Source organism: Clytia hemisphaerica, unplaced genomic scaffold (genome assembly GCF_902728285.1).
Source record: "Clytia hemisphaerica strain Z4C2 unplaced genomic scaffold, Clytia hemisphaerica genome assembly, whole genome shotgun sequence".
Taxonomy (NCBI): Eukaryota; Metazoa; Cnidaria; class Hydrozoa; order Leptothecata; family Clytiidae; genus Clytia; species Clytia hemisphaerica.
This window is the reverse complement of record NW_027103472.1, coordinates 598,786-611,426: the sequence shown is the minus strand read 5'-3', so window position 1 is coordinate 611,426 and position 12,641 is coordinate 598,786. Positions and strand designations below refer to the sequence as shown.

The window sequence follows — 12,641 nt, the reverse complement described above, 5'->3', positions numbered from 1 at the left end:
AATATCCTGCGTTTTTAAAAATGCTTCATCAGCAAAAAAATGTAAACAAAGATGGTAGCAAAGGTGGTGTTGTACTTTTTGATAAATAACGAGATTGCTCACGAGAATTTTTTGATCCGCATTCCGCGCGATCGTGTTTAATCGCCCGCGCGTATACGCTCTATGAATTCTGTCTGCTGTATTTGGGTACTGTATGCAAGAAAAAGCTCCTCTCCGCAGTCTTTTGAGACTTTAAGGAGATTGGAGAGTGTCCTAACCCCCCAGATGGAAATTCGAATTTTACAGGCACTAGCTGTAAATCCCCTGAGAATCGGCGATCGGCTCCCATATGTTGGAAATGATCTAAAATCATTTGTTTAAGAAGTTAATACCTTGATAGGGTAAATAAAATTATACAGGTCATGGCAAATAAAGATATGGTATGTTTTATCATTGTTCTCTTTATCTGGCAACTTGCGTCGCCGAGTGGATAAGGCGGTGATTTGATAAGCTTGTGAAAGTCATTTTCGAGAGTTCGAATCCTATATGGTGCGTTGGAGTTTGTGTTATTTTGTCAGCATTGACCAAACTTTTTCTGGTTTTATGAGCTCTTATTGATATCTTTGTAAATTCCCGTTATATTTTTAGGAAACAAAAATTTTCTAAGTGGCGTCACCTCAGTGCAGTTTGACTCAAGTACAGTATTGCAAAATAGATCAGGTTGGTTAGCGGGTGAAGAGTCAAGAGTCAAGATTCATGACTTTCCCTATTCTCTTGAAAATCACGTATTCAAAAACTTTCAACTAAAAAAATGCATAAAAATCGACTTTCGTCTTTTTTTATTATTATCTCTTTTTTTATTATTATCACTTTTTTCAGTACCACAAGTGAAAAGAAAAGCAGCTAAAAAATGATTGACAGGTCTAAAAAATGATTGACAGGTGCGGGTTTACCCGCGCGGGTTAAAAATTCTCGTGAGCAATCTCGTTATTTATCAGAATGTGGTGTTGTGTGGCCAACTTGTTGTGTGTTCCAGACGGTTGGCAAACGATATCATACTCCAGGCTGCAAGTGAAATATTTCAATCCGCGGACGTAGACGGGGGTTCGGTTATTATCAGTTAGGGTTAGGGTTGGAGCTCGAAAGTCACAATATAAGGCCGAAGGCCTTCTTAGGGGCATTCATACCCTCAGACCTAACTTTGGATCCCGTAGGGATCCTAATTGTAGGGGCACCGGTAGGGTTGGGAGCTTTCTTAATTAAGGTATGTAAATTACACACTATAAGTATTTGTGAATGACAGTTTTTTGTCGTGTCTCGTTGACGCAAGCGGTTAGGTGTTGGGTTTATAAAACAAGGTTGCTTGCATTTGGTGGTTCGAGCCGGGGTGCATCCTGGAGTATTAGTCGCGCGGCTGAGGTCGAAAAACGTTTCATTTCGTGATACATCTTTTAGATTTCAAAAAAACAACGGAAACTCGCGAATTAGTTTGTGTAGATTACAAAATCAAAAAGTTTCCACGATATTATCGTGCAAGTAACGAGTAAATGGCGATTTTTTGCGTTTCGGCAAAATTGCAAGGCCTGGAAATTCATGATTTTTGGGGGGTCTTCAAATTAAAAAAAGACCTATATCACATGATAGAGCTCTTCAAACTGAGCAAAAAAGTGTATTACACCAAAGTCCCAACTTCTCTAGATCAAAAGTTATTGGCCTATTTGTGGTAAAAAACTGATGGAAAACAGGGAATTTCCCCACAATCTGCATTAATTTATGCAAAATTAAACACCTTTTTGACCACAAATAGGCCCATAACTTTTGATCTAGAGAAGTTGGGACTTTGGTGTAATACACTTTTTTGCTCAGTTTGAAGAGCTCTATCATGTGATATAGGTCTTTTTTTAAATTTGAAGACCCCCCAAAAATTTCCAGGCCTTGCAATTTTGCCTGGAAACGCAAAAAATCGCCATTTACTCGTTACTTGCACGATAATATCGTGGAAACTTTTTGATTTTGGAATCTACATATACTAATTCGAGAGTTTCCATCGAAAAAAGTGGAATCTAAGAGGTGTATCACGAAAATCATTTTCTAGCCACTTTTTTCGACCTCAGCCGCGCGACTAAATGATATCGTTTGCCAACCGTGCCAGACAAGCTTTTTAGGGAGAGAAAGTGGTATTGAACTTTTTATTCAAACACGACTCTTCGTTCTTTATTGTCTTTTTTATATCCTTTCCTCCTCTAGCCCCCACTGTAAGAGTCATTTGTTGGCCAAATTTTCACTGCATGCACTGCTGGTTGGATGCACTGTAAGGGTTAGATTTTGGACGCCAAATTTTCCGCCGAACGTATGGTCATTTTCAGATCGAGTGTCCCCCCCCCGGGTAAGGTCTAGAATGGGAGGGTGTCAATAGGTAGGGTTGGGACTAGCTTTAGGGTGATTTGAGAGTAGTGGGGGCTAGAGGAGGAAAGGATATAAAAAAAGACAAGAAAGAAAGAAGAGTCGTGTTTGAATAAAAAATTTATTACCACTTTCTCTACCTAAAAAGCTGTCTATGTCTTGTGTAAAATACTGTATAAAGAACTAAGAAACAGAACAGTTCTCAGATAGTGTCCCAAAAACTAATAATAAAAAACTACTCTGGCACACACAACCACAGATATCTGTAAAGCCCGAAGGGCTAGATTTGCGGCTTTTATCAAAAAGTGAAGCTCATCTTTGGAAGGATTTCCTACCAGAGTCACGTGACTAAAATATGCAATTTCACCGGTTTGAGAGATGTGAAATAGCGTTTGTCGCCTACGTTTTTTGATCTCGCGCTCCGAAAACAATTAAAATGCTAGATCCTATCCATCGGCACGAAATTTAAAAAGTCAAATTTTTGCTTCACTTTTTTTTGCTGGAGAAAGCTTAAAGTTGCAAATCTAGCCCTTCGGGCTTAGATATCTGTGCACACAACACCAATGGCCCAATACCCCCTGAATCACGGAATGACGGATAGGAAAATTATCGGGGAAAAAATTGCTCGTCGCGCTCTGAGCAATCAGCGAAATCTCAACAACACCTTTGCTACCATCTTTGTTTACATTTTTTTGCTGATGAAGAATTTTTAAAAGCGCGGGATATTTCCGACCATTAAATGATATTTCCAACCATCAAAAGATATTTCCGACCATCAAATGATATTTCCGACCATCAAATGATATTTCCGACCATTAAATTTTCAAATTTTCAGAGTTTTGGATATTTCCGACCATCAAAAGATATTTCCGACCATCAAATGATATTTCCGACCATTACGCTATGATATTTCCGACCATTAAAGATATTTCCGCCCGTCTACGAAAAAAAAATTTGCCACGACGACGGACAAAAAATGTAATAGGCTAGTGAAAATACGAAATTTGATTGGTTGAAACTCACTAGCCTGTTAAATTTCTGTCCGTCGTCGTGATTTTGCCGATTTACTTAACCTCACTATTGTCGTCCCTAACAACGATATGTTCTACCCTTCGCTCTTCTTAACTTTGCTCCAAAAACTTTTGTCTCTTCGGTCACAAGCTCAAAAATACCACGATGAACAAGACTTTCATTTTTAGGAATTGTACCAGGGGGGTCAATGTACAAAACAGCGGCATGTATCAGTACTTTGTAGCAAATTTCGATTTTAAACACCCACCCACCCCTATAGTACAAAATGTACAAAACACTATCCAGCAAGCTCCCAAAAACACCCAAACACCCCCTATACAGGGGCTAGCTACGCAGAAACTTGCGTAGCGAGAAAACAATTTATCAAGCAACAACAAACTCTCAAAACGAAATCAACTCAAATGAAAAACTTTCAATACACAAATCCACACATATTCTTTTTTCTCAAGAATTATTTTGAGCAGGAAAAAATTATAATTGCAATATTGACACTTTTCTTTTGTTTGGAATTAGTGCACAAAGGTTTCTAGACGACTAAAATTGTTCCATATTCATTACTTTTTGCTTCATTTCTACTATGTATAAATTAGTCGTCTACTCTCGGGTACCTAATAGCCGCCCCCCCCCGCTAATTAATTTTTCGAAAATTTTCCACCCAGGACATTCTTATTCCAACCCCCCCCGCTTATTAATTTTTGGGAAAATGTTTTTGAAAGTTCCCTCTTTTGTCCTAATTCTGCTGTATTAGCCTCCTTTTCAAAAATTTTCCACCCAGGACATTTTTATTCCAACCCCCCCCCCCCGCTTATTAAGTTTTGAGATTTTTTCCAACCCCCACCCGCTTATTCCAACCCCATCCCCCCGGCTATTAGGTACCCGAGAGTAGCTTGCTAGACTAGTAATACACTCGAAACAATTCCACAATGCATCGCTCTTTTAGAAAAATCCGATAAGGTCTACCTTAAGGGTATAAATTTTCGCGTGGATTATATTTCACCTTTTTCGCCCTCGTCTCTCGCTTGATTCGCGAAATTTAATTTTTTACGCCAAAAACCGTTTGTCCTTTCAGCCAGAGGAATGTTTCAGCTAAGACACTCTCTTAAATGAGTCTCCATTGCTCGAATGTCTCTACAATTCAAATAAATTTTCATTCCTCGTATAGTAGAGGGCATTTTGTAAAATCGCTCGACTGTTTTGTTAGAAGCACTTGTTATACATTTTTGGAAAGCTAAGGGGTAGGGGAATCGAAATTATTATGTTTCCGATTTTTTTCGGACACTTTGGTGTGATTTTCGGACAAATATGACGGTCTCAGGCAAAAATCATAGGGGTAAAAATTAATGAAAATTTTAGCTCGAGAAAACGGAGACCTGTTGTATATTTTTGGAAAGCTCTCAAAAAATTAGGATTAGAGATATATTGCAAGTATAGGTGATTTCAGTACCTAACTCGAGATATTGAGCTTCAAAAAGCGCAAAAACTGGACAAAATAGCTGTTTCTGGCTGATAAACACGGTTTTCAAGGATTAATATCTCGAGTTAGGTACCGAACCCTAGGTACTACCCCTTAGCTTTCCAAAAATGTATAACAAGTGCTTCTAACAAAACAGTCAAGCGATTCCAAAAAATCGAACAAAAATCCCCCTACTAGTAGCCGTTCGAGTTAAGTACACACATAACGAAAAATGTAAAATCTGAAAAAATCGCCAATTCGCAAAAATTTACAGTGGAAGTTAGTCGCGAAAATAAAATCATTTCGAGGCTGTCTCGCGAAAATTAATTCCCTTAAGTTATTAAGTAGCGATTTTGTGCCCGTTGAAAAGACAAATAGGAGAGTGAAAAAATTGTTACAAAGACAGAACTTGAAAATGGGAAATGAAGCCACTTATTTCCCATCTTGAACTTTGAACACGTGTTCCGTGTGTCTTTCAAACAAAATTTCTAAATGCGGAGCAAACTTAAAGTTTCGCTTTTTCTTCCTTGGGAAAGGTTGAAATTTCCTCTCTAGCCCCTTCTGGGCTTCAAACTCATGAAAAGGAATCTGACTGACAGTCTGGAATTGAGTTTCAAGCGTGAAGGGTTAGAGTCCAGACTCCTGGATGGGAAATGAAACCACTTATTTCCCATCTAGAACGCCCACGCGTAGTTTTTAGCCGAATTGAAACTTAATAAATCTATCCCTAGATCTCAAAAAATGTAGTCCTCCAAAACAAAGGAACCGCTAGATACAATCCGTTGCGTTCTATGCGCGTTTTGGATGGGAAATTTAAAAAGTTAAAATGTTAAAAGTGGCTTCAATTTCTCTTGCCTGAGAAGGGTTAAAGTTTCGTCTCTAGCTCTTTGGGCTTGAAACTCAATACAGCCTGGAACCCTCAGAAATGCTCGGATTTGGCTGAATGAAATTTGGAGCACTTGTTCCTTGGGTGAAAATAAGGTTTTCAATTTTAACAAAAGTAATTTGAAATCTACTGGGCGGGAACTATTAATGGCTTAATTTTTGCACTCAAAACAAAGTTGCACTTTTTCATTCGACTGGAACTCTAAAACGTTCGTCCGTTACCGGCTTTTCGCGGGATTGTCCCATTATTTTTTCTGATTTTTTGCATAGTGATGCAAAATGACAGTGCCCAGGAGCATATGGGGTAATGGACGTCTTTTGAAATTGCTTCATTATTTTTTTTTTCTGATTTTTTTTTGCATAGAGATAAGAAGGGGAAGGGTCTCTAAAAAGTTGCTGAAGCCGTTTTTTTCGGAAGATTTCTTTTAACCCTTAAAACGTAAGACTTAAAAGTTTTAGTCAAACTTGTGCAAATTTTGGATTTGCTGAAGCTGCTTCATTATAGATTTTATCTTTAAAGAGGTAGGTCCATTTAGCATGTTTCCGACTATCTATCTCAGGTAGGTCCATTCAGCATGTTTCCGACTATCTATCTCAGGTAGGTCCATTCAGCATGTTGCTTGTTTATTAGACTTTAGCCTATCAATTTTACAATTTTGCCTGACAAACGTGTTAACCAGTGCTTTCATTTACCCGAACATAAAAAAGTCCACATAATTTATAGACAGATTTCAATCAAAACCTTTTCTTTGAAGTTTTCTTTCACATTTATTGTGAGCATTGGTAACCTGATTAGCAAAGATTTCTAACTGAATACATAACTGAAGTATCAGTGAGTGAGATTAAGCAGCATAATGGAGGATATTTTGGGGTAAAATGAAATCCTTAAGGTGGTACCGGTATGTTTTGAATAATAAAGCAAAGTTTTTCTTGATTTCCCTTTTCAAAATATAGCAAATATTTATTATGTTTTTTTTAAATTGCATCTACAGATATAAACAAAAAGTGATGATGATCATCAGTTTTCACTGTTTTCTTCAACTCTTTCATTTCGCTCACGGAGATTTGTCAGTTGCTCCACAACATCGTCTATCATCATGCCAGAATCACGAGTCGTCGAATTTCTCGAATAACTTCCAAACCTCAATCGCGTTGCATTGTTGGTCGCAAAACTAATGCAACAGGCTGTTTTACAGAAAACGAAACTGTGTAAAGTTTTGAGGGAGTTTTTGCGAAGGGATGCCGTCATCATGAGATAGACCAGAGGGTTTATTGAAGACATCGTTATCGGGACAATAAAAATCAACTTCCCGTAAACAGAAAGTGTATCTCGAATTCCTTCAACTATTGAAACTATGGCAACGAATCCCCATCCAAACATGATTGGTAGAATGATAACTGTCACATTGATAGCTAGTTTAATCTCACGGAACCGATTCAAACCAGTTGTCGAGATAGCGGAATTTCGACGTACGTTATCACGGACAAGTTGTTGATTGCTACGTATGGTGACGGCGATGATTACCGTGTAGGAAAGGAAGACGAAGGCGCACGGAACCATGAACGCGATAATGATAACAGAATAGTGAAAATGTGTACTAAATTCTTCATCGTCGTAACCTATTCTCGTCATGGAAAGAATGAACAAAAGTATGGAGAAGCACCATAGCAAGATGGTGGAAACACGTGCTTTCGAATTGATGGTTCCTGAGAAATGTTTGAAGGGAAAGACAACAGCGATGGCGCGATCGATTGAGATGGCCATGATATGGAGTAAGGATGCTGAACCAGTTAAAATATCGAATGACGAAAACAAATATTTGTACATTTTTGTGGGCATGGTGGTCCAATTATTGTACACTGAATACATGATGACGTAACCAAGAAGCGAGATGATGTCAGCGATTGCCAGATTCTTGATGAAAAGCATGGGTACGAAGTTGTGATTGTGACTGACACGACTGATAGTCAAAATCATCAAAAGGTTTGCGATACAGCCGATCGGTATAACACACGTGAAAAATCCATAATTAACTGCATCGATAAATGATTGATCACGATCCTGATTATCTTTACAACGATTGTGACTTAGCCCGGGGAAGCTACACATGTGACGAGTTTCTTCCAGTCTAGTGAGTTTCTTGGGATGTTCGTGTGTAGTGTTCAATGCCCAGGGACAACAGTATGTTTTGATAACGTATTCTGCATTCATGGCACTGGGCGTTGCCGCAGTGGTAGTGCCGTTGCTGGAAAACAGACGACAATACGTTGTCAACCATGGTAAAGTGAGTTCAAAATGCGCTAAACAGATGGTCAGGTTCAACATCAACATACTGAAACTTTGTAAGAATGCGATTCTCCTTTTGTGAGAGATTTCTTCCCAATGTTGAGTTCTGGCGCAATATTCACCAATCCTCCCGTTTTTACTACACTAATACTTCTGTTGTCCTTGCTGTTCTGAAAACTAACGTGTGCAGTTCAATTGATGCATTCCATGAGAATACTTCTCTAAGGTGCAACCTCTGTCCCTAAGAATATAAAAAAGAAATTGGGAGAAATATCTCAGTTTATAAACTATTTCCGAAAACATTGAAAACGATAGGGGATCGTGATTGTAAGATAAGATTTGCCAAAAATCCAACCTTTCATTTTATTTTTTGCAAATGATGAAAAAGAGCGATACTAGAAAAATGATAAGGTCCTTTGGAATTTTCACTTTGAGATGACGTCATTTGGTGGTGAGTTACCTCATAGATGAGTGGGCTTCGAAAGAAGAGACACCACAGGCCTTCTCGTGAAAACAAGAGGTACAAATATCTCCACCAATCAAAATGAACGTAAAACTAAGCATGCAGATATTCACGATACAGAAATACAGAAATTTTGCACCACGAAAATATAATAAGGGGATGAAAACTCAAAGAAAAGAGAAAATTGTTCCTGGGCTTTTTAGGTCAAACCATTAAAATTAATGAACTTTGAAATATTTGGATTTTCTCAAGTTTTTGAGAATTCTTCTTTATATTTACAATGCTATAACACAAGTTTTTGTAAAATCCCAATGTTTGGAATTGAATTTCATTTATAAAAAATCTAAATAAAAAAATGAGGTCATCAATAAAAAGAATCTTTAGAATTTCAAACTTCATGGATGGCGGAAAGTTAGCTTCTTCGTAAACCTCTTCAAATATTCCAAATTAGTACTGTAAGCCAAAATCTTACTTGAGCTAAAAATTTGAAAACTAATCTTATAAATCAACTGAAATTTCACTAGTCTGAATCGCAGACCTCTACAAAACCACAGGTAGTATAGGTCTGCTTAATGATCTACCAACCGCTTTCCGGTTCGCAAAGGAAATCTTGGCGAGTAAATTGATTGACATTATTGTGCGCGCAAAAACGATCGTTTCGAACGTTTTCAATGGAATGTTTACATTTGAAATTCGAATCCCAGACCAGAAAAACAAAACAGAAAAAAGATAAAAAACAATCTGATGCGCGCATTATGTACAGTCTGTAGATTTATTTTTGACTTTTGCTTTTATAAGATATCTGGTCTGTAAATTTATCAAAACTTTTCCATCAGCTCTTCGGTCGAAGCTCAAAAAATACAAATATGGACACAAAAGTGAAAGAAAACAACCAGAAACACTCCAATCTCTTCAAAGAATTGAAGCTAAGTACCTGAAAAGATACAAAGGCCACACAGTATTAAAAAGTGAAATGCCAAAGCTGAAGAAATTATTTGTTTTAACATTTAAAGGCCCTTGTTGAAGGAACAACAACACTCCCTTTTGTAGAATCATAAAGAAGTAATGTCAGAAATATTCAATATGACCCCCAAAATGTACTGTATATACATAACTAGAATACCTTGAAATAATCTGCAACATATCTGTAGAACTGACAAAACAATTATCTGGAGCCAAAGTGATCAACGAATCCAGTGTGGTAAAAAATTATGCACTCATGCAAGTCCAAATTAAAGCATCAAAATGTAGTTTTATGAAGCAAAACTTTGTTGGTGCACACAGAAGATACATCAGGGAACTTAAATTCAATAAATCTAATTTCTCATCTTTTACAAAATCTCCACATTAAACAAGAAAGGAGGAAGAAAAACAAGCAAACTTCCCTCCGCCTACTTTTTTTTCAAAATCCAAATATATTTTCCAATCTATGATTTGGTGCCTCGCAGAAAATTTAAACATTACGTAATGTTATATTTGTAGACACTCGCCAGCTAAAAATGTCTTTAGCCGTATATCGGCTAAAGGCGGCAAATCTCTGGACAAAGGAAATATAGCTTATTAAGCATCCTCTATAAGGAGCACGAATCCGTTAGTGGATGCCAGCAGCCTAAAATTTCACAGAATAGAAATTCTCAATTCTGAAGAAAAATCATCCATACCCAGTCGGGTACATGACAAATAAAGAACTTTTTTGAGAAATTGAAAAAGAGCCAAACTAACCAAGTCAAAACATAACAACGCCGTGCCATGAAGCTGACACTACAATTTACAGACCAGAAAATACACCACACCTCATGCAAAAGGTGTTAGATGTTCAGCCGTCCTTTCTCCAATAACGTTGACGCCATCTTCCAAAATGGGCACACTGTAATCATCGATACGCAACAAAAAGATACTTTTCTTCAAATGCGACAGTCTGTTTTTATCTTTATGGTTAGGCTTCCATTCGTGAATGATATCCGCAATCATTCCTATGCGCGGAAACCAACCATCCCATGCAGAAATGTCCGTACGCTCACGCAACATCGAGAGATGTCCGGGCCACTGTACGTTATGTTGGATGTCCGCATCTAAGGCTTCCGTAATACGGTTAATGTCTACAATAACGGCTTTACCTTCTGTGAAATACGGAAAGATGCCGATTTCCGATGATTCTCCATTGGTGGAGGAGTTGCCGGAACTGTGGTTGGACGAGGAGGGGATGGATGCATAACTTGCTGTTCGAATACTTCTTGCTGCTCCTGGTACTGAAAAAGAAGTTAAAACCGTTGCCAAATTTCAAGAATCGACTAGAATAGTTAACAGTTTAACATCTATCTCTAAGTACCCAAAAGATGTTTATCATTTACAGCGGCAACCGTTGCCAAATTTCAAGAATCGACTAGAATAGTTAACAGTTTAACATCTATCTCTAAGTACCCAAAAGATGTTTACCATTTACAGCGGCAACCGTTGCCAAATTTCAAGAATCGACTAGAATAGTTAACAGTTTAACATCTATCTCTAAGTACCCAAAAGATGTTTATCATTTACAGCGGCAAGAAAATATTTACAGTTTTCTTTGCATAGTACATGCAGTACATGCAGCATTTCGGCTTCTTTAACTCTCGTTCCAACGAAACTGATCACAGACTAAACTGCGATTCCTCAAGGTATGAGTATGATGTTTCTAAACATACAGCCAATATCAGTAGTTTAATCAGTTTATCATTATCATTAGTTTATCAGTAGTTTTGTTGAGCTATATGCTGATGAAGTCACGAAAGATGCCGAAAATTTCTACTTAAGCAGTCGCTTCATTTTTATGTTTTACATATTTGCTGCTTCAACGTTTTACGTTTTCTGCCAATATCAGTTGTAAGGGAAATATTCAAAGACTTTATCAAATTAACATCTACCCACCTTTCATCGAAGTCGACGGATTGGAAGGTTCTGCTTTATTTACGTTCTGTTCTGCCGGCACGTATACGGACATTTCGATTTCTACCGGGTTCCCACCATTCCGGCAGTGCCCGGCAAACCGGTTATAAACGGCCATGTAGCAGGAACGAAAAAAATTCTTGATGTCTAAAAATTGATAAACAGATTAACATACAGATTAACTTGGAAATAAAAATGGCAAGATGGCTTTCCATCCTCTTTATATTTTGCTTGGTCAATAAGTCTTGATTCATTTAGCATACGTTTGAATTATGTGGCAGGGTCAAAGCCCTAGCTAGATTTCAACGTAGTAAGGCCCCTGGTCCCAAAGGACGCGGTCCTGGGAGGTTTGAATTTGGTAAATGATTTCTAATGATTAGTCTACATAGCTGAACGACGAAGCCTCCTAAAGTAAAAATGTGATTTATCTTAAAAGAATCAGAATATCGGACGCATGGAAGAGAAGTAGAGGGGCTTACTACTGCCATTCAAGTTTCCAACAGTGGTTTCATTGTAAAAGGAGTTTGTTTCACAATACGAGGTGGTTAGAGGAGAAACGTATATGGGATATCCGATGGGCTGGTCACATGAAGAGTTGATCATATTTCGTAAGGCTTGTTTCGCGTTCTGTATGGAGCCTCGTTCTGGATTTCGATTACGTAAGAAGATAAGTTCTTGTAGTTGACCTGCCCAAAGTCCTCGTACGCATTCTTTATTGACCTGTTGAAAGTGAAACAGTAGTATTATGTTTAAAAAGATTCGCAAAGATAGCCGTTGTTTTTTGAGTATGTGCCGAAAACGAAGTAATGCCACTGTTTGAATATGAAATATTTGGAAACGCTCTTGCATAAAACAGGAGAAAATCGAGAGCTAATCGTATATGTGCACACCAAGAAAAAAAATATGTTACCTTTATAACTCTAAAATTCAGACATCTTTTGTTGAGCATAATAATTTTATAATCATCCGTTCCATCGTCAATCACGTATCTAGTGAAAAGAGGTACATAATAATCACATCTTGTGAAAGAGGTATACAATGATCACATATCTAGTGAAGAGAGTTACGCAATGATCGCATATCTAGTGAAAAGAGGTACATAATGATCACATCTAGTGAAAAGAGATATACAATGATCACATCTACAATCAGTGCCATAACATATTGGCAATTTTGGCTATTTTATCATTTTTCGAAAATTGAATTTCGAGCGAGAA

At 37.7% G+C, this 12,641-nt stretch overlaps 2 protein-coding genes across 3 annotated transcripts in view; both read right to left on the bottom strand.

Annotated features, from left to right (window-relative positions):
• Window positions 1–6,660: 6,660 nt before the first annotated feature.
• LOC136798361 (pecanex-like protein 1) overlaps window positions 6,661–12,641 on the bottom strand; it is a 36,384-nt gene continuing 30,403 nt past the window's right edge. The window contains exons 27-31 of one of the 2 annotated variants that reach the window (XM_067054969.1): window positions 12,335–12,413; window positions 11,904–12,144; window positions 11,407–11,571; window positions 10,620–10,751; window positions 6,661–8,280 (exon numbers count right to left, since the gene is read on the bottom strand). In XM_067054969.1, coding sequence (XP_066911070.1) covers window positions 8,261–8,280; window positions 10,620–10,751; window positions 11,407–11,571; window positions 11,904–12,144; window positions 12,335–12,413 — 637 coding nt within the window. In that variant the 3' untranslated portion in view covers window positions 6,661–8,260. Of the gene's footprint in view, window positions 8,281–10,217; window positions 10,752–11,406; window positions 11,572–11,903; window positions 12,145–12,334; window positions 12,414–12,641 lie in introns of those variants that run through there. The other variant, XM_067054968.1, reaches the window with a different exon arrangement.
• Window positions 6,771–8,084, bottom strand: LOC136798363 (somatostatin receptor type 2-like). The gene has a single exon (XM_067054972.1). The coding sequence runs from the start codon at window positions 8,082–8,084 to the stop codon at window positions 6,771–6,773; it is 1,314 nt and encodes a 437-aa protein (XP_066911073.1).